General features: G+C 41.8%; 2 protein-coding genes and 1 long non-coding RNA gene across 3 annotated transcripts in view; 2 read left to right on the top strand and 1 right to left on the bottom strand.

Moving 5' to 3' along the window:
- LOC117813176 (F-BAR and double SH3 domains protein 2-like) overlaps nucleotides 1–3,941 on the top strand; it is a 34,531-nt gene extending 30,590 nt beyond the window's left edge. The window contains exons 12-20 of the mRNA XM_034684298.1: nucleotides 452–550; nucleotides 1,135–1,287; nucleotides 1,372–1,506; nucleotides 2,011–2,094; nucleotides 2,197–2,380; nucleotides 2,492–2,715; nucleotides 2,973–3,183; nucleotides 3,261–3,325; nucleotides 3,445–3,941. Coding sequence (XP_034540189.1) covers nucleotides 452–550; nucleotides 1,135–1,287; nucleotides 1,372–1,506; nucleotides 2,011–2,094; nucleotides 2,197–2,380; nucleotides 2,492–2,715; nucleotides 2,973–3,183; nucleotides 3,261–3,325; nucleotides 3,445–3,528 — 1,239 coding nt within the window. The 3' untranslated portion in view covers nucleotides 3,529–3,941. The remainder of the gene's footprint in view (nucleotides 1–451; nucleotides 551–1,134; nucleotides 1,288–1,371; nucleotides 1,507–2,010; nucleotides 2,095–2,196; nucleotides 2,381–2,491; nucleotides 2,716–2,972; nucleotides 3,184–3,260; nucleotides 3,326–3,444) is intronic.
- A 3,656-nt stretch (nucleotides 3,942–7,597) lies between these two features.
- On the top strand, nucleotides 7,598–26,217 carry rsf1b.1 (remodeling and spacing factor 1b, tandem duplicate 1). Its single transcript, XM_034683238.1, has 16 exons — nucleotides 7,598–7,771; nucleotides 9,401–9,492; nucleotides 10,346–10,438; nucleotides 10,943–11,148; nucleotides 11,274–11,398; nucleotides 12,055–14,663; nucleotides 15,657–15,938; nucleotides 16,642–16,746; nucleotides 16,836–16,915; nucleotides 17,529–17,583; nucleotides 17,694–17,806; nucleotides 17,922–17,989; nucleotides 19,702–19,915; nucleotides 20,001–20,224; nucleotides 20,328–20,507; nucleotides 22,807–26,217. Exons 1-16 carry the CDS (start codon nucleotides 7,615–7,617, stop codon nucleotides 23,352–23,354), a joined length of 5,151 nt encoding a protein of 1,716 aa, XP_034539129.1. The 5' UTR covers nucleotides 7,598–7,614; the 3' UTR covers nucleotides 23,355–26,217.
- On the bottom strand, nucleotides 16,563–18,558 carry LOC117812478. The gene is made up of 2 exons (XR_004631227.1): nucleotides 17,481–18,558; nucleotides 16,563–16,886 (listed from the first exon to the last, which is right to left on the bottom strand). It is a non-coding gene; the product is annotated as an uncharacterized LOC117812478 (long non-coding RNA).
- Nucleotides 26,218–26,402: the final 185 nt, after the last annotated feature.

Genomic DNA, 26,402 nt, shown 5'->3' with positions numbered 1-26,402 from the left:
CACAGTTTCACTTTAAGGCTGCCGTATTGTTTAACTACGGCACCTTTAAATGGCATTCATAAATCTTTGTCTGCTAACCAGGATCTTGCTTCGACCCTAAAGCAACAATCTAGGTCGATAGGTTGGAGATACTGGAGATCATAAAATCATCCAGCATGTGTGAAGGAAAATGTGATAAAGCATGAGATAAGAGTTCATATCAATAACCTCCTTTCTGATTTATTGTGGAAGTCAACTCGTGGAGATAAGTGATTCCCAAACTCCATCAGTGACGTTTTTTCCAGTATTAAACAATCAAGTTTCCATGCAGCAGGAAGTGAGTCACTCCGTCCCCAGTGAAGCTTAATCAGATGTCTTCAATAAACGTCTCAGCTGGTCAGAAGTTTGTGTGTTGTTTTTGCACAGTAAGGATGACGGTTGTGATTATCGGCTCTTTGTGTTTTGGTTTTAGGCCTTGGAGGAATACGGGACACAGGATTCATCAGAGCAGATCAACACTGAGCCGGAGACCAAGATGGAAGTGGCCAGGCAGAGTCTGAGGAGGGCAGAGGTAAAGAGAGGGAGGGAGTGTGTGTGTGTGGATATGCGTGTGTGTGTGTGTGTTATTGAGTAAGAAATAGGTTTCTCTGTTTTCTCAATCAGTGTCATGTTACTAAAAGTAGCCCCAGTGCACCACCTGCTGGTTAAACGTGATATAAGAACTTAAATCCAAAATGAAAAGTACTGATAGCACACTGAAATTACCCCACTGTAAGTGAAAGAGCTGCATTTAACTGAAAACCTTCACAGACAGCTGCATTTCAAAGCTTCAGTAAAGATATGCAGACATGATTAGGCTTCAGTTTTCATCAGGCGGTCTGAGTTCAATTCAAACCTGCAGCTCCTTTCCTGCATGTCACTCTGACTTCTCTCTCTCCTGGTTTCTGTCCCTCTCCACGGTCCTATCCACTCAGAATACAGCCATACAAGCTGGAAAATATCACTTTAAAAAATAAAATATATATATATATATCTTTTTGAGGTGATCAGGTTCTTTTCCCCTAATGAGATTATTTTGTAGTCTTCACTTTGTCCATGAATTTAAGTCTGTCGTCCTGTGAGTTCTAATAATGGTTTATTTTAATTTGATGTCAGACGGTCAAAGTGAAAGCTGAAGCTCGTCTGGACATGCTGCGGCAGGCAGGTGTCGCTGTTGAAACATGGCTGAAGAGCGCCATGAACCAGGTGATGGAGGAGCTGGAGAACGAACGCTGGAACAACCTCAATACCCATGATCCTTCACTCTCTGTAAGAACCACAGAGCTCTTAAAACAAAAAATGCATTTCAAAGGTGACTTAAATTCTAACGGCCTTGAATTCATGTTTCTGCAGGGGACAGCAGATTTGGAGCGAGAGGATGAGGAGGAGATGGAGGACAGTGGAGAAGTGTTGGACGACAGCAGCTCCAGTCCCTCCAGCACCTTGAAAAACTATCCCCTCACCTGCAAAGTCCTCTACTCCTACAAGGTACCAGCAGAGTATGAACCACAGCGTCTGTGTCAGCTGCTGTGGTTACTTAACATGCGTGTGATAGAAACTGTCATTTTATTTTTATATATGATTTATTATAGTTCAGTTTTTCTTCTTCCTGCTCCTGTTTGTTCATTGACAGTGTGTACATGTTGAGAAGATGTGTGTTGTATGTGTTGTGTTGTCAAATACTGAAGTGAGCAAATAAACTTAATATGAATGAATGAATAATTGTGACTTGATGATCATACAGATCAAAATGTGTTCATTCTTCATTCATTGTTTTTAATTGCAGTCAGCCCAAGAAAAAAAATAAAGAATAAAAAGAGCCATAATTTAGTTTTTCATATTACTCAGTAGAGCATAGAACAGAATATGACTTATCTCTATAATAATAATACATAAATTAATAATTAATGAAGATATAAATAAAATGAATTCATATTGAAGTGAGCCCTCTTTCTACCTTATTATTAAACTGTTGTGTTTCCTTGTTTCCAGTCGTCTCAGCCTGATGAGCTGACCATCGAGGAGCAGGAGATCCTGGAGGTTATTGATGATGGAGACATGGAAGACTGGGTCAAGGTAAATTTGAGCGTTTTTCAATTTGTTGTCACGGATTGTGCGTTTTCAGCCTACCTCATTCAAGTTTTTGTTGACTTTGAGATTCTGTGTTTTTTACTCCAGGCCAGAAACCGCAGCGGACAGGTCGGCTACGTCCCTGAGAAATACTTGCAGCTGCCTTCGTCTAACAGTCTACTCAGCATGCTGCAGGCTCTGGCCGCGCTGGACGCTCGATCCCACTCCTCCAGTAACTCCACTGAACCTGAAACTGAAATACCAGCCGGCTCTGTGAACGGAGACTCCAGTGGTGAGGGATTCCTCTAATACATGAAAACTTGTAGAGCTGATAAATTAAAGTGTTTCCATCCATATCCAGCTATCTTTCTATACGCATCAACCACTCTGTTTTTTCTCACAGTGTCGTTTGCGAAAGCCTTGTACGACTACGCAGGACAAACAGAGGATGAGCTGTCGTTTCCAGAAGGTGCCATCATCCGCATCCTGAGCAGAGAGACGCATGAGGATGACGGTTTCTGGGAGGGAGAGTTTAACGGCATTGTAGGTGTTTTTCCGGCCGTGCTGGTGGAGGATCTGACCGGGGGTAGCGAGAACGGAGACGGACATAAAGATGGCAGCGCACAGGTGTGTTGATGCTCTTTAACGGACAATGAAGAAGGGCTCAAGAGTGGGACGGGAGTAACAAGTATCCTGTCATCACTTCTTTTGTCATGGCTTTCATGGATGATTTATAATATTATCCCCATCATCCTGAGAACTAGTTTTTCATCTGTGCAGCCTTAAAGTAGGAAAGGATTCCTATCCCTTTCTGCCTGAGTTGATAAAGTAACCAAACACTTCAAATGTGTATTTCTCTAAAAGTTGTGTCTTCTGTATTCAAGGTTTCCCCCTCCCCTCTGGCTCAGTGCGATCGCTCCCCTCGTAGTCCCTTCCAGCCGGGGCCTCTCCACAGCAGCCCCCTTCAGACGCCCACCATGTCCTCTCCTCAGTCGAGTCCCTGCAGCGCCACAGCTTCTCCCATTGGTCGACCTCCCTCCTATCACAACGGGCATCACAGGCCGCCACCAGCACCACACAAAAGCCCCTATCAGAGTAAGATTTACTGGTCTGACTTTGAGTAGAGTTAGAGTATCTAAACAGTGATGTAACATGTGATACACTCTCCTCAGGTCCAGCTCAGGGCTCCCCTCAACCTCCAAAATATCCAGAGAGCACTGCTGGAACCATCAGACCTGTGAGTACAGAAGTTCATGTTCAGTTTTAGTCTTATGAAGTTAGTCTTATTCAATCTGGATGTGCTGTTGTCTCTCTGCTGCTTCATTCTTTGTTTTATTTACTCTTGGACTGCTGTAGGTCCGTGCTGCTCCCCCACCCCCGAAGCAGCATCCTCGCGGGCAGGTGAAGCGGAGAGAGGAGGTGGAGATCACGTTGGTTTGAAGTCAGCACCCTGGTGGTGATGGCGATGAAGAAGAAGGCCCTGTACAAACCAGCTTGGTCACGGCGGATCTGTTCCTCTAAACGGACTCCCAAAGGAAACCTGAGGAAACCTTAAACCCCTTGAAGACACCAGGAGGACGCTTTGTCCTTTTGTCTTTTCACACAACACCTCACAGGGTTAGTGCGCTGTGGAGGAATAACGTGCCTTTCTCTTTTCTTTACCTTCCTGGTTCAGTTTTATTCTCCTCACACTCCCTTACTAGACTATTGGTCTCCTCTCTGACAGATGATCTGACTTTTTCATAACTTTTATGCAAAGTTGTTCATCCTCCTGTCCGCACTGTCTAGCTCATCTGTCTGGACATGAATTATTTTACAGTCTTGACTAAATAACTACAGATGTCTGATATTAATGTCTCTGAATATTAGTCCTTTTGAACGCACACCATTCAAATCATGTCTCCATCTTCTGCTTGTGCTCACAGTGCTTGATCTAGTGATGACATGCATTTAAGGTGACCTGACACTGTACGATACAAGATCCCTGTGCAGGCAGAACTTAAAGAATGAATATATCACCCAGGCATTAATTATGTAGAGTAATGTTGAACTACTCTACGATGAAAACATGCTGTGATGTCCTCACTGTCCTCCATGGCTGGTATCATGCTGCTGAGGAGCCGCTGATCACTGAGAAACAGCACAAAAAAAATAAGAAATCAAGTGTTGAAGCTCTCTAAAGGTGCTTACAGGGCCAACTGTTGCCTTTTGGATGGAGTAAGAAGCATTGTATCTTTGTTCTAAGGTACGTGAGTAGTGCTATTAGTAATTATCATTCTCATCATGGAGATAATTGTCAGAAAGTTTAAGAAGAATCCATCCCAGGTTCCCAAAGAAAGGTGATTTCTTAAAAGGTCTGGTTTTGTCAACCCAAAACTCAAGATGAATAGAGCAGGAGGAAAAAGGAGTGTTGATTGCCCCCTTTTCTAGTCTTTGCTCTGAGCTACGACAGAAGTGCTGCAGGTAGTTATTACTCTCACCATCAAATAATGGTTTGGTTAACGAAATGTTAGAAAAATATTCAAAAAGGTCCGTTCTAGGTTCCCAAAGTCAAAGTGATTTCTTTAAATAAGAGACCTTTTTATTTAAAGAGGCGACAATTTCTGCAATTTGTGCACCAAAGTTGGATCAAAGATAAGATCTGCAAAATATTTATATTTTGTTCCTGTTGTTAGACGTTTCAGTTACCTGAGTACAAAGTTGTAATTGTTGCAGCTCTTAAGCAAAGCCAGCTGGGTGCAACATGTCATAAGTGAGAGGTTAACCAATCTGTGCATCAAAAAGCAAATCTTCCTCTCACTGAAACACAGAAACCAGCCCTGGTCATGAGAGGCTCCTGCAGCACTCTCTCAATCAAACGCACATTTATACCAGATTTAATTATTACTTTATTATGAATGATCTAGTCACTCAGCAGTCATGTCTCACTATATCACTCACTGTGAAGCTCTAAGAGACTTCCATCTGTCCAGTTTTCACAACAGGGTTCATTCTATGCAACAACGTTACTCTCGGCCAGTCATCTCACGTCACGTTGAGAACACGAAGCTTCAACACAAACCAAAAGTCGATCAAAAAACGCCAGCATGGACGAGGCTGGTCCTCTCCTCGAACACATGTAACTGCCCGCGGTTACACTAACAAGGGAAAAGTGGCAATTTTATTAGTCGTGTCGATAGGAAAAATCTCTGGTTTAGGAGAAATTGATCCTTTACCTTTTTATGAATTAGCTTTTCAGTCCCTTCGCTTGTGTTATTTTCTTTGAACAGAAAGCAAAGAAAAGTCTTAAAGGGAGAAACATAGTGCGTACATACTTATTGTAACTTTTTATTTTCCTCTTGTGTTGAGAGATAGAGATCTGAAATATTTGCCAGTGAAGTTTTCTGGTGAGAGCAGTGGTTTGTTGAGGGTTACGTTGCAGTTGGTGACAGTTTACACTAAGAAGATGTGCAGTTTTAAAAAAGCCTTTATTTTCTAAAAGGAGGAAAACATCCTGAGCTGCTAAGGATACAAATCTAAACTGTCATAGTGAAGCACTTTTTGATGTCTTCTTATTCCTTTTCAGTATTGTGGATGCTTTGTTGTTTGTTAAATTTTCCTTGTTTGACATTTTGTTAACCAGCTGTATTGGTATGAAACATTTTCTTTAACCTGCTCTTTCATTATTTAGCCTTAAATAGTCGTTGTAGTGTCTTTGTTTGAGATTGAGAAATGTTTGATCGTATTGTTTTACCTTGAATAGTTTACAGAGAGCTTGGAGATGGATATCTGTACAAATATTAGCACATTGTTTTTTTCCTTTTCGTTTATTTTGATTTTTAGAATTAGGATTAAGAAATGTATAAAAGCCTTAGTTCAATTCGATCAGAGGAAAAGAGATATCTGTCAGCCATGTCGCTGTGTTCTCGTTGATCTCCTTGAGATCTGAATGACATCAAACTTATTTTTGAAGTTTGCATTTACCCTGTTGTATTGATAAAAAAAAGAAGTTATTTTTCCCAATAGAGAAGTTGTTATTAACTTGCCACTGGTCCTGGTTCCACGTCAAGTCTGGATCTGAAAGTCAGTGACAAACTGCCCTCATTTTAAGCTCTGCAGAAGCTGCAGAGCGTCATATTTACACACCAGTGGATGTTTAACTGTATTTATTGTGTACAAATAAATGTGAAATAAAGATAGCTTAAATGATACAAAAGAAGCCTGACTCCATTTTATTATCGTGTTTGCATCACAAGTTAAGTGTTAGATTTCTGAGATATCAGAGCGCCCTCTAATGGTCCACATAAATATTACAAGCAGATGTGCTAAATCCTGCACCTCTCCTATTGACACATGTAAAAGTTTGTATCCTAGTCATCTCAATCTTCTCTATCTTGGGTAGAAACACTGTCACAACAAATAGTGAACCGCCACTTGAAGAAGACGTGTTTCAGCCATGTATGGTTTAAGTAAAGACTCTTTTTAATTTACTACAGTGTCATCTAAATCAAGGCAGCTTTGTTGAATACTGAATGTAACAAGTAGGAAAATAAATAAATAATTAGTAGGCTTTTTGAATAACAAGTTCTGTAATTGTGCATCATAGGAATTATCAAACCAATACACAGTAATCCTGATTACAGTGAATGCATCACAGTCAAAAGTAATGGAACTGATGACCACAGCCCAGATATTTGTTTACATTGACATTTCAATCAAAGTCCATTATCTTTTATTTTTTATTTTTTTAGAATATTTTTATTGACCATAAAGCATCACTTATGCGTATAAATCACATATTACATAGGTTTTACATTTTCCTCCACACACAAAATGAACACATCCATCCTTTAACAACGTCCCACCCCATCAACACACAGACTTGTATACAAGGCACAGCACAGTCTTAAATCACTGAGTAGATGACTTATCAACATGGCAAATCAAACACACAGTAAACATAGATATATAGATATATACACAGTGAGTAAACCGATACAAACAACAGAGCCTTTCCTTATCTTTCAACTATCACTCCTTGGTCTAGGAAGCACCCTGCAGAATACATTACATAATCTTGGCCTCGCATAATCATGAAACAGAGTCCATATATGATGAAATATTCTGATTTTCCTTGGACCAATATGTCAAATACTCCATGGGAATCAGCTCAAATATAACCCATCATCTTTTTTAAATTTCTAATGGTCAGTATCACTTTATGCCACAGATTTTCAAATACTCTACATTATTTCAACCACTTTAAAATCTTGGAAGAAAATCAAGCATGTGAAATGTATTTTTACAGATACATGTTGGTAAGAAACCACATTATGGTATTTATTTTGTATTTATTCTCAACTTTTGATGTGATTTTAATGCTACAATAAATATATCAAACTCAACTGCAAAGAAATAAAATAGCATTAATTTGATTGTAATAAAGTATTGAAACTACTCTCTTCATTGCTTTCTTCAACACTTTATTTTGTTATCACCGGAAGTACTTATTTCTCTTCCGGTTGTATTGACAGTGGTGTGGAAAAGATGGCTGCTGCTTCGGCGGCAACGGCGAGTTCTTCCCCCGGTTTGTGTCCAAATTACGCCGTGATTTGCTCCTTCCTAGAGCGGTACGGAGCGTTGCTGGACTTACCGGAGCTCACTTTCCCTGAGCTCGAGCGATACCTGCGGGACACATCCTCAGGTGAGAGAGAAAGCCACCTGGCTGCTCGCGGGAGGAGGAGAGGCTTCATTAAGGATAATTGTACCCAGCTAACAGGCTAGCAGCTACGATGGCTGGCCGTGTGTTATTGTGTGGATTTCCAACCTTCTTGTGTGCTTAAATTTAAGAAAACTGCATCTAAGAGCTGCTGCTCGAGGGGAGGACGTCTGTACTTATAATTTCATAATAATCTGTGTTTGCACATGTCGAATTATCCGAGCTTTTCTCTTATTTTTCAGCATTTGAATTGGGCTTAATTTTCCCTAGCAGCCTTTATCTGTCGTAACGTAACACAGATAGGGAAATGTGTAAGAATTATTGTCTGTGGTGCACTAAGTCTGGGAAATAGTCATGCAACACGTCGTGGATTTTGATAATCTCTTGTAAAAATGTCACTGTCGGTGGCTGTAACGTAATTGTGCACTTTATTTACAGTTAAGAAATTTGCTATGGAGTGGTTCCGTCAAGTGACCGATACTACGGCTACATCCGGTGAAAGCTTTCAAAATAAAGTTCCTTAAACATACTCCAAAGAGTAACAGATATAAAATAATAGTCACTACGCGCATAGCGGAACTATTAAATGTCAATCTCGGACATTTCACCAAATCTTTTTGTACGGGTACCACTACTAATCAATCTTCATGTTTGCGTTAAAAAACGGGAAATCCTTCCACTTCCGTTTGTGCTGCTAATTGTGTCTGGCTTGACTGTCTTTTTAATTAAGCGGGGGTGATACGCGCATGCGCTTCCCCGTCCGAACTCTCTGTTGGAGTCCTTTTAAATTTTTACTTGTTCCCATAATTTGAGTTTTAATCACATATTCAGAAGAACTTTAAATTATTTGAGCTCCATGAACAGGATATAAACGTTTCTGTTATAATGAACCTTTTTTCTAATATAGTGTTATGACATTATAATGCAAAGAGAAAAGGGGTAGAGAGAAAAATAAAGCCAATAAGTCGTTAAGTACAATATAAAAATATTTACTGTTAAGCACATGGCGAAGTACTATCAGAACAAATGAAAAATACTACCTTTTTAAATTGCTGTACTATCAAATGTGAAGTATGTAAGGCTTTGGTCCACCTAATGGAGGGTCTTGATACAAGCTTTAAAACTCCTAACACCTTGTTTTGGATTAAAAGACCTCTAGTGTTTCAGTGGACAGCAGAGTCTGCATTGTGAAACCTTTGCAGAACAAATTGCATGCAGAAATAACTTGATGTTTTGTTCACGTCATAATCCATGTTCCTGTCCTGTTTCCAAAACCAGTCGTATTAATGAATATTTAAAGACAGTGCTTGATCCTTGGTTAGATGTCTTTATGAATGTACAGAAATGTTCTTATTTGAACTACAGAGAAGGTCTCTCAGCGTGGAGTTAGTTCTGTTCATCAGTAGGAAGCAGTGCAGGCTGAACTCTGCCCGTGCGCCAAGTTGCATTTCAAAATAAAGACTTAAATGAGTCGTTTGCAACTTATTTTATCAATCATTAACTTACTCTGTTACTGCATGCTTCATATGAACTCTGCTTACATGCAGCTAAGCTATGTATAAAGTACTTGTGAGTGATGGAGTGACCACATGCTGTTGTCTGACGTTTCCTCAGTTCCAAAGCTGCTGGTCGAGCTTCACGTCAAGTTGCTGAGGAAGATCGGCAAGTCGGTTTCAGCAGACAGATGGGAGAAGTATCTCGTAAAGGTAAATGATCACATCTGAGGCCTGATGTTTATTTACATATTTGACTTGTGTAATAAAAACTGTGTGATCTTATTGGATGGAGGATGCTCCTGTGGATGTTAGCCATTAACCTAACATGTTTGTTGCACATTACAGACTTATCAAGGAGTGTCAGCTCAAAGTTTGACACTTTTCCTCAGAGAAGTTTCTGCCATATTCCCAGCCCTCTTCATGATTTTTAAAACATTTTTTATGGAGATCCTTCTTTGATAAAAGGGATCACTCTCTGTTGGTGGACACAGACTTTGTGTCAGGGCCTGTAGAACCAAACAGCACAGCCTAAAAAGCTCCTCTGAGCTGAGAGGGATTCATAGAATTTGGTGATGTGAGAGAGATCTTGCAATTTAGTCATCTGATCCTCCTTTCATATGAAAAATATTGATTTGTGCCGCTGTACCAAGAGCAGAAAAGCATCTGAGATCACAGTTACACAATCACAGGACTTTTAGATTCTCCACGCTGGACTTAAATTTAACGACATACTGAAAGATGCATCTCTGAAATCTGTCCTAAACTGTCTCCACCACATGGAGACAATCACAGAAGCAGTTAAAGCTTTAATGTTGTCGTTACTGTCAGAGAGGGGTCGACTTAAACATCAGGAATGTTAGATCTAAAGTTTATTGATCGGTTGACATACTGTAAGTTATGTTTAAATTACAACAAAGATGGCAAAGCATTGAAAGCTAACTCAAGATATCATCTCAGTTGTTTTAAAGCGACCGTGTTTGAACAAACTTTAATGGTGAGGTTTCAGTTTTAACCGTGAGCAGCTGTCTCATGCATTAAATAACTATTCCTTTTATTCCTGCAGGTATGTCAGGACTTCAACGCAACCTGGGCGTGGGAGCTGGAACAGAAAGGATACATGGAGATGACGGTGGAGTGCAAGACGGGGATACTTAAAGTAAGCATAAGACGCTTTTTGTTCTTCTAGTCAGGCTTCCTCCCTGTTTCACTTGATTTGTTTTATTGACAACTTTGAAATAGGGACATTATAAAAGACACACTGGGCATAAAATAGTCTGATAAACTCGTCAGTTTGATACTGATGTCATTTTTTAAGGAGAGAGTTAACTCAGTTGTTTCAGCTTCTTTCAATTTGTTAGTTTTTGTCTAAATGAAAACAGTCCATGCAAAGTCTTTGAATGCTGGGTCCTTGTCTGGACAAAAGAAGCAACTTTAAGATGTCAGTTTGGGTTCTTGGACATTTTAGTGAGCAGTTTCTCTCATCTTATGTTCATATTTTATACACAGGGATTGATGAATCATAAAAAATGTCAGATTCATTAAAAATGTTTGTGAAAGTAACACAGCCACGTTTCTCCTGTATTGAACGTTGCACCGGCTTTTTCTGACTTGTTCTTTATTGACATACTGATACACTCTCTTCCCTTTTTTCCTTCCACAGTATTTGTGTGAGTGTCAGTTTGACGACAATGTCAAGTTCAAAGCCGCCATCAATGAGGAGGACCCAGACAAGATGCGTCTGCAGCCGATTGGCCGGGACAAAGACGGGCAGATGTACTGGTTTCAGCTGGACCAAGATGACAACGTGCGCGTCTATCTGGAGGAGCAGGACGACTTAGACGGGTCATCCTGGAAGTGCATCGTCAGGTTAGCAGAAAAATGTGATTCATTGTGGAGTAAATGACCGGCAGGCAGGAAGTGTGAAGTAAAATGAAACTGAAATGCTCTTCACTGAGTGTGTTGGATTATGATCATCCTCCTCCATTCTACAGAGAGAGGAATGAGCTGGCTGAGGTTCTGGCTCTGCTGAAGACACAAATCGACCCCGCGCTGTTGAAAAAAGATCTGGAGGCTAAAGCTGAGGCTGAAGAGGGTAAAGACAAAACTGAGGGTGAAGGTGAGACCGTTAAATAACGAGTATGTTTATATTTTTAGTTTGTTGCCGTATAGATCATAGAGGTTAGCTATAATCGTGTTAATGCCACCGTCTAAAGAAGAAAAAAGTCCTCATGCTGTCAGCAGCAGATCTGACTTCTTCTGGAGAAAATCAGTAACAGTGAGCAGTGTTAACTCCTGAACATTCGATATAACTTTCACTTTCTGGAACTGTTCCAGCCATAAATGCACATTTCATTATTCTAATGTTATATTAATGCAGTAAACTGTGACACATTTTCATCTCACTGTTGGGTCACACAGGATGGGTTACAACTCAGATGTTCTTATGTACATTTTCAATGAGCACATTTTAAACTTCAATGGATGCATTCTGGAGATTTCAGAGAGAAAAAAACCTCAGTCACAAAACAGAACATGACGAACTGACGAGATTATGAGGCTGTTTCTGATTCAGACAAACACTAAAGACCATAACAGCATGGAATCTACTTGAGCTGCGTTCCCACCAAGCATTAATACCACACATGATACTATTCGATACTCCCAGGCAGCTATTCTGCCATTATTTGGAATCACACCTGATTTTCTTTGTATCCGTAATTCTGTTTCTGAATGTATTATTCACCTGCAGTTGCTCTTTTATTTGCATTCCAGGTGAAGCTAAAAAGACAGAGAGCTCGTCAGATGAAGACAACAAGGACTTGAACAAGGCCGTCTGTCCAAAAACAGAGAATAATGAAAAGGACAGTTCGATATCGGAAACATCAGAGGCCAAATCATCTCTCAATGGCGTCATCGAAGTCAAACCTGAAGCAGAGCTTCATTCAGAGAAGCCCTCTGTGGATCACAGTGTCAGTACAAAAGCCCAGAACATCAAAGAAGAGCCGATGGAGGTGTCGGAAACTAAAACAAGCACCACAACAAGCGAACCCTCCTCCGAGACGCCATGTTTATCAGTAAAAGGAGAAAAGGGAGAGGAGGCCAAAAAGAACAGCGCAGAGGAGATTCAGCTGGCTCTAAAGAACGACCAGCAGGCCAAAATCCCTCTGAAGAAAAGAGGGATGAAGTTTACTGAAGACTTTGAAAAGAATAGTAGTATTATTGTGCAGACTCCATCCATTGCTCAGGTCAAAGAAGCTCAGAGAGCTGAATCGACTCCTGAGCAGACAAAGAAAGCTCCGAGTGTAAACGATCATGTAAACGGTGAAGTTCAGCCCACGCTGGAGAAAGAGATCAAGAGTAATTCCTGTGAGTCCCTGAAAGTCTCTGCGGTCGACAAAGAGCAGACGTCTCAACCAGCTGCAGGAAAACCTGCAGAAAACACAGAGAAGGACTCGCCATCAACGGACAAGGACAGCAAGAAAGATAATAAGAATGAAGCTGCTGCAGAGACGGCCTTGAAAGACGCTGGTGCACATAAAGCTGACCTGGACAAGAAAAGTCAAGATGTGCATGTGGAGAAGAAAACCTCAGCAACAAAAGAAAAGAAAGAAGAACACGAGTCTCCCCCGACACCGAAAGAACCGCCACCTTCAGAGAAAGACGTGAATAATGCAACTGAGAAGACGTCCGATGATGAAGGAGTCAAAGAGAAACCAGCAGATGTGAAGGAGTCTTGTACAGGAGACAAGACAACTTCAAAAGAAAGTGATAAAACATTAACAGCAGCTGAGTCAAAGAAAGACAAATCAAAAGAGTCACCGCGTGAAGACATGGACACATCAGAGTCGAGTCAGACTGAGAAATCAAAGATGACAGAGAAGAAGGAAACAGAAACAAGTGGTGCTAAAGACACAACAGACACTGACGTAGACAAATCTGATAAATCTGATAAATCTGATAAATCCGTTCCACAAGAGAAGCGAGGAGATGTTAAAACAACTGAGACTCAAAGTCCACTCAAAGATCAAGAAAAGAAATCTGTCGACTCTGAAAAAGCAGAATCATCACCTGTCGTTGAAAAGACAGAAAAGCTGAAAGACAGCGCTAATCACGAGACACAAAAAGTTACACAAAGTCCTGCAGACATTCAGAAGGAGGAAAAAACAATCAGTGAGAAAGCAGAAAAAACAAACGCTAAGGAGAGCGTGGAGTCTTCTGTTCTTAAAGAGCAAGACAAATCAGAGTCACGTAAACCTGACGAGAGGAGCGACAACATCAAAGACGGAGAGATGACTGCAGAAAAAGACAATGCAGCCTCTGATACCAATGCTGAAAAGACCAAGGAGAAGGGAAAGCCTGAAGATGTAAAGAAACCTGTCAGAAGCGATGATAGTACAATACCCGATGCCAGCAAGACAAGTGACTCCACGCCCACAGAGACGGAGGCAACAGCTGGAAAACCCGATGTGACAGAGACACAAGAGCATGACAAAGCTGAGATGAAATCAGAAGCAGAGAAGGCGACAGAGGGAGCATCTGAAGGGAAAGATAAACCATCGAGCCCTGCTGAGAAGTCAAAAGCAGCTAAAGATGATGAAGAGCCTGAAAGGAAGGACACGGAGCGGGAAACGGTGTCGGAAGAACGGCCTAAAGAAGTCGTATCATCAGCGGAAAGTAAAAAAGATGCCAAAACGAGAAAAGACAAGGATACTGAAAAATCTAAAAGAGCTCGGTGTCAAGATAAAGAAAAGAAAGAGGAGTCCACGACGGCTGAACTCCCAGAAACTGATAAAACCAAGGAGAAGGAGAGTGCCCAGAAAGAGCCTGAACCCAAAACAGAGGGATCTGACCGCCAAAAAGGAAGCAAAGAACCAGACGAGAAATCCTCCACTAAAAGTAAAAAAGCCCGCAGAGAACCAGAGCCGGAGAAGCCCACTGACGAGGAAAGTAAAAGCAAAAGTGAAGAAGAGGAGTCTGCAAACAAGAAAGAGGTAGCTAACGGCGAGGAAGACTCATTAGAAGTTCAGGTGAAAAAACGTCGGAGGAGGAGGAGAAGGCTCCCGGTTGACCGAAGGAAAGCTGAACTCCAGAGAGAAGAGAAGCAGGGGGACTCGGAGTCCGACACAAACATGGGCATGTCTCTCAGGAGGTCACCGAGGATCTCCAGGCCCACACCCAAAGCTGTGGAGATCAACGACAGGAAGATGGAGAAGTCACAGGTGGAGAAGTTGGACGACAAAGAGAAAGAAAAAGAAGACAAGAAAGACAAAGAGGGGGAGGAAGAGGAGAAGGAGGAGGAGGAGGAGGAGGTGGAGGTGAAAGCCGTTCAAAAGAAACCAAGAGAGAAAAAGACTGATCAGGAGGGTCAGCCCAAACCCAAGGTAAGAATCCCACCAAGTGAGAATCTGTTTATGAAAATGTAAGATTAGAATATTATTTCATCAGCTGCCTCCTGAAGCTTTCTGATTTTGGTGTAACTTTGCACCAGTTTCTCTGCAGTGTTTCCTACACATAAACGATATCCTGGCGGGATGCCCAAGCATATTTTTAAACATTTACATAAGAACATCGAAGATCAGGTCTTGTTGCTCTCTGCCCCTCACGTCTGATAACCTGCAGCACCTGACACATGCTCTCCAGGTGATCAGAGAAAGAGAGAGGGTCCTGCAGTCTCTCCTGCTGCTTGCTGCTGATGTTACTGTCATAGTTTTGGATTGTTGCAAAATGCTGCGTCATTAGCCAGTCTCACCCATGTGTGGATCACCTGCTGTGATGTTAAAGAATATGGAGCGAAAGATTTCAAAAAGAGAGTTATGTTACTCTGGCTTCTGCTGAGGGTTGTCAAAAGACCAGACCCGTATAGAAAGGCAGAGAAACTGGATGAGGCGGGGCGGGACAAGCCGCTGTGCGTATGAAGAGAGGGAAGCTGACAGAGAGAGAGAAAGGAGTGTGAATTAAAGTCTTTTTATGAACACAAACTTCAACAAGTTGGAGAACAAAGCACAATTAATAGTGTGTATGCAAAGTCCGGTAACTTTTACTTGCTTCTATTATGAATGACTCCACTAATTGTCTTCTCCATTAGTTGATTTATCGCTTGGTTTTGCTCGATTCTTCAAAACTATTACCCAAACTTCTTAGTTATTCAGTAAATGAAAATGTTAGAGTTGTAAAAAAGGGATTCTTTATTTGAGTTCATTCATAAAATGACTGAAATGATTGTCCCTCTGTTTGTCAAGCTACCAACACATCGTTTGATTACAAACTAATCAATCCAATGTGTTCTCTCTGAATCAATTCATCGTTTGGTTCACAAAGTGTCAAAATATCAATCACTGCACGTCGAGTCAACTTGTTCTGCTTCTTCTCTCAAGGGGAGAAAGAGACGGAGGGTCCGGTGGTCCAACACGCGGACACGCCGTAAAAAGAAAGGCTCCGAGGACGAAGGGGACAACAGCGAAGAGTCGTCCAGCGAAGAGGAGGAGACCGAGGAAGAGGACGACAGCGACGAAGATTACAAGGTGGAGCGAGGCAAAAAGAGACGGAACCGCCACCGAGAACGACGAAGCTCGGACTCGTCGACATCCTCAGACGACGATCTACCTCCAAACGACGACCCCTGCAAACATTGTGGTCTTCCAAATCACCCAGAGCTGGTGAGCACTCAAAGATTTAGAACATCTCTCTGACTTTACTTCTCCTGCTGAAGACTCGATCAGAAATAAGATTCACTGAAGGGCTGATGAGTCAGAAGGAAGCCAAAGAAAAAAGTGTTGTTCCAGAAAAAGTCTGTTGTCTACATTTAATCCTACACATAGTTTAATGAATTTTAAAGAACCAAGATTTTCTGAATTAGTAGTTACAAGCTTGATGGACTTTCTACAAAACTTAAAGGCAGAAGTACATGTGCTTTGTCCCCTTGTGGACACTCAGACTGAAAACAGTCGCTCTGTTCAGGTGTTGAAGATGAAATGTGATCCAGGGAGAATAGTTCAGAGAGTTTAAAGGCTTATCAGGCACAAAACACCAAACAGCTGTTTATGAAACCATGAGAGCGGCTCTCAAAGCTCCTGAAAGTCATCAGGGCAGCGAGCACCCACACTGAGCCAGTGCAGCGTTCACACACTGCTGTTTGAACCCTGCAGTATATTTCTTTACTCGTTGATCACAACATAACACAAGGTTCAGATCTTGTCACACTTTTAAGGGTCTTCAAATGTCTTCCAAACAAAACTTGTTCCTGTATTTGATCTGTAAAAGAAAGACAATCAATGCATTCATGAAGTTTAGCCAGCTTTAATTTGACATGTTTGCTTGAAAGATGAACTGACTTAATGTCTTTAAACCTCTCTCCTGCAGATCTTACTGTGTGATTCATGTGACAGCGGGTACCACACCGCCTGTCTGAGGCCTCCTCTCATGATCATCCCCGACGGAGAATGGTTCTGTCCCCCCTGTCAGCATGTACGTACCAGTCACAGCGACAAACATCAAATGTGACAGATGTGACAGATGGTAATGTCATATAATGTTTTGTTTTTTCCTCCCTGCAGAAGCTGCTCTGTGACAAACTAGAAGAGCAGCTCACGAACCTCGATGCTTCCCTGAAAAAGAAGGAGCGGGCAGAGAGAAGGTGAGACATGTTCTACCTCACTGAGATTGCAGTATAAGCATGTTTATGTTCACTTTGTCACACAAGTATCGCTTTAGAAATATCAGCAAAGACAACCAAAAACCTGATTAAACTCCCAAAATTGGAGATCATTCTTTTTATTTGCTTGCAGTTGTTTCTGATTCTGCAACAAAGATGAAATGCTCTTAATAGGGAAATGCTTTGCAAAATGCATGGTACTTGTCCATGAGACAGGAGAGCACAAAAACTATGCTAATGAATATAGAATTATTAAAAACACATTTCTGAGAGATGCTAGCTGCTCTGTCCTCCCCAACCTCTGTCAGATTACAGCTACGGCTCTTTGCCTTGTTTTACAGAAACACTTTGCTTTTCAACAAGATGAGCTCATTTGACAAACTAGTGAAGAGAAATGTGTGTAGTGCCTATCTCACTTTTTTTTTAACACTTTAAAAGTCTGCTTATGCTTTACTTCGGACGAATAACCATGAACTTGGTCTAACCACAACAGTCACAAAGAAATGTCCTCCTGGCTTTTTCATGAGATCAAGTTCTTGCACCAAACCTTCTTTAATCTTTGGTCCTTTCTTCATGTGTGTTTTATCCCCTCCAGGAAAGAGCGTCTAATATATGTTGGAATCAGCCTTGAAAACATCATCACGCCCTCGGTATGTTCAAACTGTGACTGCTTGTTTGCCAGTCAAATATCCACATGTAAATGATTGTAGCATGAACACTCTCTTTCTCTCTGTCTCTCTCTCTCTCTCTCTCCTCACAGGTGGAGCCTGAGGAGGAAAAACCTGAGATCATAATCAAAGAGAAGAAAGAAACAAAGAAGAGTAAGAGCTGGGGTCGAAGATCTACAAGAGCCAAGAAATCCATCAGCTACAGGTCTGAGGCAGACTTTGTGTTGTTGTAAAGTTTCAGATGTAAGCTGGTGTAATGCTAAAGGCTGATGTTCTCTACCACCTTTTAAAAGGAGCTCTTGTTTTTGTTGATGTTGCAGATTTGATGAATTCGATGAGGCGATTGAGGAAGCAATTGAGGAAGACATCAAAGAAGCAGAAGGTGGAGGTAGGACGACATGACTTCTTACTGTGAGCTTTAGAGGCCTTACTTGGCTGAAATTTCTACCTTTGGATCAGGTTTGCTTGAGATGTCGGTTAAACAATGCAGTGCACATGTGTAGAGGTCACATCCCGGGATGTGAGATATATAATTTGATCTGAAACATGTCTCAATGCTACTTTTTTGTTGCTTGGCAGTTTCATGTTTAAGCAACTATTTGTTAAAGTAAGTCCGTCTGATAGCCTGAGCGCTCATCCTTACCAGACCACATAGAGAACTGACCACTGTGCTCGTAGAGTCTGTGTGTCGTCTGTTTGCAAAGTGTAATACATGCATGTCATCATCACAGACACCTGCGCTACAGGCAGATGTTCGGCCCTGTGAGGTGGATTGGCTGATTGTATTCTTGTATTGGTGCTGGTCAACTATGTGTTTTCTTTTCTGAGGAGGGCCTTAAAGACACAGTAACATACATGGGTTCTGGAATGTTGGGGGACCTTAAAGAGTCAGTAACATAAATGGGTTCTGGAATGCTGGGGGGCCTTAAAGAGACAGTAACATAAATGGGTTCTGGAATTTTGGAGGGCCTTAAAGACACAGTAACATTAATGGGTTCTGGAATGCTGGGGGGCCTTAAAGACACAGTAACATAAATGGGTTCTGGAATGCTGGGGGGCCTTAAAGACACAGTAACATAAATGGGTTCTGGAATGCTGGGGGGCCTTAAAGACACAGTAACATAAATGGGTTCAGGAATGCTGGGGGGCCTTAAAGACACAGTAACATAAATGGGTTCTGGAATGCTGGGGGGCCTTAAAGACACAGTAACATAAATGGGTTCTGGATTGCTGGGGGGCCTTAAAAACACAGTAACATAAATGGGTTCTGGAATGCTGGGGGGCCTTAAAGACACAGTAATATAAATGGGTTCTGGAATGCTGGGGGGCCTTAAAGACACAGTAACATAAATGGGTTCTGGAATGCTGGGGGGCCTTAAAGACACAGTAATATAAATGGGTTCTGGAATGCTGGGGGGCCTTAAAGACACAGTAACATAAATGGGTTCTGGAATGCTGGGGGGCCTTAAAAACACAGTAACATAAATGGGTTCAGGAATGCTGGGGGGCCTTAAAGACACAGTAACATAAATGGGTTCAGGAATGCTGGGGGGCCTTAAAGACACAGTAACATAAATGGGTTCTGGAATGCAAGGGGGCCTTAAAGAGACAGTAGCTGAAAGGAAGTGTTCCAAGCAGTTTCTGACATGTAAGTCCCACAAATGTTACCCACAAGTTTATTTGTAAAGTTCATATAGTAACCTGTAACTCCACCTGTTGTCTCTCCACTGCTCCCTGCAGGTGTCAGACGCCTGTCAGCGGGCTGAACTGAGTGTGGTAAATTTAGTAAAAGGGTTTTGTTACATAAACATAGATTTAAAGTTCCATGACATAAAAAATATGATTGTATGAAGGAAACTCTTATATTTTTGATATCCCCTTTAAAATCGAAGTCAGAAAAGATTTCAATGTCATTTTTTCCTTGCTGTGATAATTGTTTCTCTGTTCTAGCGTTTATTTACAGTTCAAACACAAGAGTGGTGTCGACTTTATCATTCAACTCCTGTAAAAAGAGTAATTAGCACATTTACAGGAAAGTCCGACAGATCTGAGGACATGGGTTGTAATAGTTAAGTTGATGAGGTGTGGGGTTTTCCCCAGGAACTGGTCGGGGTAAAGACATGGCCAACATCACAGGTCACAGAGGGAAGGACATTTCCACCATCCTACAAGCAGAGGAGGGTAAAGAGAACGGCTGCCCACCTAGACCTTCCACCGGGCAGCGAAGGAAAAAACGCCGGCGACTCAACGACCTGGACAGTGACAGCACTGTGGACGAAGAGGAGAGCGAGGAAGAGTTTCGCATCAGTGAAAGGTAGAAAAACGATGACAAAACTTCAGGGATGGTGTTTTGAATGAATAAACCTGTCATTTATTTGAACTTCGGTGTCTGGTTGCAGCTCGGAGGAGGAGTTTGTTGTGTCTGAGAATAACTCAGAGGCTGAATCCGAGGCCGAGTCAAGCAACAGTGACAATGCCAGCAACAGCGCCGGAAAGCGTCGCTCTTCTTCACGGAGGCGGAAACCACCAAAACGGCGACGAAGCTCCAGAAAACGGAGAAGACCGAGGGGGTACTCGGATGACGAAGAAGAGGAGACAGATGAGGAAGATGAGGATGAAATAGGTAAATGACACACCTTTACCCTCTGTTTGTACCGTCTCTTCTCATTGTGGAAACTTTAGGCATGATATCCTCACATTTTTGACCTGTGTGTTTGTTCCTCCAGTGACTGAAGGCTCCAGCGAGTACAGCGACAGTGATCTGGACATGAGTCGACGGCGGTCTCGGCGGAGTCAGAAGAAGCAGGTGAACTACTGCGAGACGTCCGAGTCTGAAGGCTCTCAGGCAGAAACCAACAAAGCCAAAGTGAAACCCAGACATCCACAAGACAGCTCCGACAGCGAAGGTCAGTCTGAAACACTCTGAGCATGTTAACAACTGGCTGAAGCCCAGGACTCTGACCTTTTGCTTTGATCCTGCATGGCCCGCATTAATAATGATGTCCCATCCCCCATAATCCTGTTGGGAAAGTGTCCCTGAGATGATGTTTGTCTTTCTGGTGTACAAAGTAAAACATGTAGTCCTTTCAGATTATCTCAGAGGATGTATTTGCTTTAAACCTGAAAAAAAATAATAAACTTTTCAGCACCATGGACAGTGACAGGCCGCCTTAATGACTGCCAGACAGACACAAAGACACAAAGACACACAGACGCACAGACACACAGACACACAGACACACAGACATACACACAGACAAGCCATTTTTGCCTTTACGGATCAGACAGCTGAAGAGAAACAGGAAATGTGGGGAGCAGAGAATGGGGGAAGACATGCAGCAAGTGGTTGAGGCCGCAGTGATGAGGGATACAACCTCTGTACATGGGGTGCACGCTTAAGCCTCTATAAATGACTGTCTTTTTATGTAATGAAGATATTTACTTGTTAAAGGTGCTGGGCACCAAAATCAACAAAAACTATCTATAATCTACCTATGATATTTCAGACCATATGTCAATTAGGGATGGGTACCGAATTTGGTACTTTTATAGGTACCGACTGAATTCCGTCGGTACTACTGAGTACCGATTCACATAAAATCAAACGGTACCATGTTTTGGTACCTAAACGCATCCTTATGAGTGTGAGGGAGTGGAAGAGTAGGCCATTGGTCCTAATGACCCGGAGACTACGTAGTGATAAAACTCATAAATGGTAGAAGTCCTGATTCTGTAGTATTTTGTGACTCAGCACTCAGAGACCATTGTAAATGAATTATTTTCATATTTTGGAGTTTTCATGTCTTTTGATTCAGAGTCAGACGGCTCAAACATGCAGGCTCTGAACTCTCTCTTGACCTGTCAATCAAAGAGATAGGCCACGCCCACTCAGTCCTGAGAAATGCTCTGACCTGTAAAATAAGCTGAGTTTTTCCAGAGTTGTGGATGTTTATTTTCATTCAGATTCTGGTTGAAGCTTGATTACACATTACATTTTGAAATTCTATATGAATTCCATTCCATATTCCATTTACATTTCCAGGGCCTTTAATGAAATTTAATACAGTCTTAGCTGAATCGAAAGATGCATATTAAATCGGTAAATATCAAACATAATATTAAGAAAAAGAGGTGCTTTATTTTTATAGCACTTTTCAAAAATGATATTTCACTCACTGTCATCCGTAAATCATTAAAACTGAAGGACACTCGTGTTTACAAAAACGGGTTTCAAGATTTCAAAGATGAAACTTGCTCGCTTCGTTTCCTCTGGAGAACGGTTTCACTCTACACCTGGTCTCACTGAGAAGGTGAAGTCAACAAATACAAGACCTGCTTCAAGATCTGAGTCGGATTCTGGTTCATGCAGTCGTATAGTCCTATAGATGAATATGACATGATTGTCAAGAACAGAAACCAGCCATGACAGTCAGACCAGGGGAAGTGAACGATGTTGAGTACCTCTGAGAGGGCGGGATTTGTCTGGCAGCAGGTGAATATTTTGTCTTCAGGGTTGATGTGTTGGAAGCAGAAAGAGAGGACATGCATAAGGATGTGAGCGACTTTTACGGGGTCCACTCCAAACTGTGATGGTTAGCGGCCGGGTCAGCAGTCTGCAGGGTCAGAACCAATCAAAAGTGGTCCAAGGATGGAAAACCTGGTGACAGGGTTACAGTCGGGCAAGGCTCATTGGTGAGTGAAAGCTTGTGTAATCAACCAGAAGAGTAACTGGTGCTCAACATGCAGAGAAAGTTGAAGCTGGACCTGATGGAAAGGTGTCAGTGCGACACAGTTCGTTGCTTAAAGGACTGAGTGGCTGCAGACCTACACAACTTAGACAGGAGGTCATAACGGTATTGCTGATCCAGTTTTATCATTATTATGAAATCATTCAATATGGACAGAGAGAAGGACAGATATCTCTGCTCTAACTTTCTCAAGTGTCAGTCATTTGTAGAGAGGAGGTGAGTCACACAGTTAATTCAACAGGTTTTAATTCTGTGGAGAATCCTGTTAAAGATGAAAGAAACAGAAACACGCTGCAGGCTGTTCTGTTGTTCACATTCAACACTTCAGTTTGTCACATTGATATTTATTATATTCCTTTTAATCCCCTCGTTGATGACTTAAAGATAGACAAACAAGAATCTGTGGCAACAAACAAATATGGCCGCTCAATGTTTCCCCTTTTACTCTTTCCCCCAGCGAGCTTCTCCAAGGATTCAGAGGAGGAGTCGAGGGTGAAGAGGGTGAAGAGGAGAGCAGACTCCTCAGAGGAAGACTCCCGGCAGCGGCACAGACGTCTCGCACTGAAACGCCGGAGAGCCTCTGAAGACGACGACTCGGACGACTCCTCTGACGAATCCTCAGAGGAGGACCGTCCCATCAGAAAACGGGTGAACCGCATTGACTCGGACGATGATGATGAGGAAGAGGAGGAGAAACTCAAGGAGAAGAAGGCAGCTGAAAAGGCAGACGAGGAGTCAAAGGGAACAAACCCAGCGGACTGCAATCCCCCTAACGGACAGAACCAGATAAAGAGCCTCGAGGGCCTCATCAGCCGGCCTGCTGCTGCCGCTCCAGGCCTCGTTCCTAATCCGGAAACACCCAAAAACACGAGTGCCACACCCGCGGCGGCCATCGCACCAAACGGAGTGGCCGGCCAGGAGGCGGCAGTCCAGGAGGATGACGAAGACGACCTGTTGGGAGTCACAGACCTAGTGGACTACGTCTGCAATAACGAGGATTTGTAAAAACAGAACAGTGTACTGTTTCATTTTTTTGTGGTAATGTATTTTTATATTGCTTAACTTTATTATCTCTCCCCCCACTTGTCTTTTTATTATCGTGTCATCCGGAGCTCGAGTGTCAGAAACCTAAAAAAGACATGGATCCTTCTGCCACCTGTTCAGCTCTCTCCTTGTGTCCCTTTACCTGCGAACCAACCACATCCTCCAGCTCCACTGCCAAACCTCATTCACATCTCCTCTCACATCAACTCTTTTTTGTTACCTGCAACATTTCTATGAATTTCAGCTCCTCTGCTCATGTTCTCTGATTACCACTGAAATGATTCATTGTGTGGGTTAAAGATAAAGATGGCCTTTTTGAACAAGAAAGACTGGGACTTTTAACATTTTTAAAATGAAATAAGTCATTCCAAATGAATTTGAAATTCTCAGCATGAGATGAAAGCTGATGTTGCTTTAACTTCTTATAATTTGAAGCGATAGTTTGAAGCTTTTGGGGAAAAGCTCCTTTGGTGAGAAGATTGATTCCACTCTCGTAGCTTCAGTCCAGATCTCTCAGGAGGGTTAGACCTCGCATTCAAGACTTTTATCTTCAATACGCCACAAACGATGGAGCACATGTGAACGCTCAATCCTAAACAGAGCTGCAGGACCAGAAAAAGTGGTCCGCATACAAAAGCACAGCCTGTTTCTGGATGTTCAGATGGTATTCTCTTTAGTTTAATTTAACCTGACACCTAACACTTTAACTTGTGACATCCAGAATAATTCAAATATGCTGCTTTTTAATTGTCTGTCACTGAAATCCTGATGATTATTATAGCACATGCCTGCTCTTAAGGTAATGAAGCTCAATTAAGAAGAGCAAAAATATCCATTCCCAGTCTTGGTGTGCCATTCAACACCACATCATAGATATAAGGTAATGCATGTGTGACCTTCAGTGACCTCAGTGAGATCAGAAGTGATGCTTACTGCAGGCTAGCAAGTATTCGTATGAACCCAAGCCAAAGTAATGTTAGCTATCACTCAATAATCACCTGGGAGAAATGTATCTCAACACGAGGGTGGCGTTGATCTCCTCGCTTAAACAGACAGTACAAAACCATTTTCAAAACGTGTCCACCGTTTCTTTGAACCTGTTCTGGCTTTTTAAAAAGATGCATCAAAAGAATTTGTCAAAAGCTTCAGATGAGACTATTTGTTCACGTCGATTAACCTTCTAGACTAATAATAGTCGTCCGCCAGCCTTCCTCTTGAGCTTTTTGTTGAGTAGCTTTTGTACGATGTAAACATATATCATTATTTTAAGTGTGCCATCAGTATCCGTGGTGAACTCCCACTTCTTTGAGTACTACGTCCGTTTTGGGAAGCAGAATCATGAGTACAGCTCATCCCTCCTAATATTGTCATCTAGTCTAGTTTCCTGTTATTTCATTTACGTTAACATTTTGTGATTTTTTTTTTTAATAATAATGTATTTTTTGTATATCTAAACTTTTATCTGTCGTTGTCTCTGAGCGAAATGTAAAGTGTCTTATTTTCTTTGTACATTGTCCTTCATAGAAGGTTCAAAAACCTGCAGACTCTTTGAAACCCACCGTAACACTAAGCTTCAAAACACCCCTCTGTTATTTTGAGTTCTGAATCTTCCTACATTCAAAACATGTTTTTATTTACGTTCTCTTATTTTCATGATGTTTTTTGAGTTGAGGTTGAAGCAAACTGCCAACCTGTAGGACCTCAAACCTCAGTATTGTGAAAACAAAGTGATTTAGTGGAAGGTGAATCGTTTTGAAGCGATAGTCGGGATGCAGTTTTTGGATGGGGGAAATGGACAGAAAAAACAACAAACCAATGACTTCACTGACCTCTGCTGGAACCAGTCTGTGTGTATATCTGTAGTTTTTGCTGTAATATATTTAGAGGCATTTTTTTAATCATGGAAAAATATATTGGGCAATTCTTTGGGATTGCATGAGTTTCTAATACTTTTCTTTTTTAGGGAAGCACTATTGGCACAACAGTTTTTGTAACAAAACCAGAAAACTTTGGCATGTTTAAAGGATCTCCTGACCTGTTGCACCAGTGCTGAAGGACTCGTGAAGTAGCAGACTATCTTGTCATTTGCAGTGAAACTGCATAGGTAAGCATGCGCTGACCTACTAAAGGCATGTTACAGAAGCTTGGGGGGGAGAAAGGATTATCATAGGAAAAACTAGGACAGCTGAATCTGATCTAAGAGAGTTAACAGGCCTGTTTGTAAAATATTTTGTAAATGAAACTCAGCATGGTCTTCACAGAGGATAAACCACTCTATTTATCATACTGTTTTGATACTGGCCACGGCCTACACAGGACTTCCAAACATATATGTGCTGCTTGCAGTGCACACAGTTTAGGCTTCTGTACAACACTTAGCTGTTAGACCGGATGGACAGAACAGAGCAAACCCAATTCAACAGATTTAATAGAAGTGTGTGGAGTCAGAGTAAAGGACTGTGGATGTCTATGTGCTGTATGTAACCCTGTTTTTAAAGTCTCCACAGAGAGGAGGAGAACATGTTGATGCGTATCTCTCAGTTATAAAATAACCTGTAGCAAGACCCGCATCGGAGAGAGGAGTGATTATAAAGGCTGCCATGGGATTAAGGGAGGAAGTCAGTGCCAATAACTGAAGTGTTAAAGAGTTTCCTATTTACCTCATGATGAATCTGGGAGGAAAGACATCCTGTCCGCTGTGTATAGATGCTAGTAGACTGGTTGTTGGTGTTTCGTCTGCTCCTTACTTTTTGTTAACTTTACTGTTATTTCTTATGAATCTGATCTTGTACATTTGTCATAATAAAAAGGGTTTTAAGCCTTATGTCATCCTGTCCTGTCTGACTGTTCATGTGTAAATTACTAGTCCTGCTAAGGTGCCTAATCTGATCCTGGCTACCATCGATGGATTCATTTCAATCTGGGATGTTTTTTTAGCAAGATTTGAAGTATGATTGATTGAGGCATACAAGTTGCCAAATAGCTCTAAATTATAGCATTTAACACAAA

Source organism: Notolabrus celidotus, chromosome 5 (genome assembly GCF_009762535.1).
Source record: "Notolabrus celidotus isolate fNotCel1 chromosome 5, fNotCel1.pri, whole genome shotgun sequence".
Classification (NCBI taxonomy): Eukaryota; Metazoa; Chordata; class Actinopteri; order Labriformes; family Labridae; genus Notolabrus; species Notolabrus celidotus.
The sequence above is the reverse complement of the archived record's forward strand: the minus strand, read 5'-3'. Positions and strand labels throughout refer to the sequence as shown.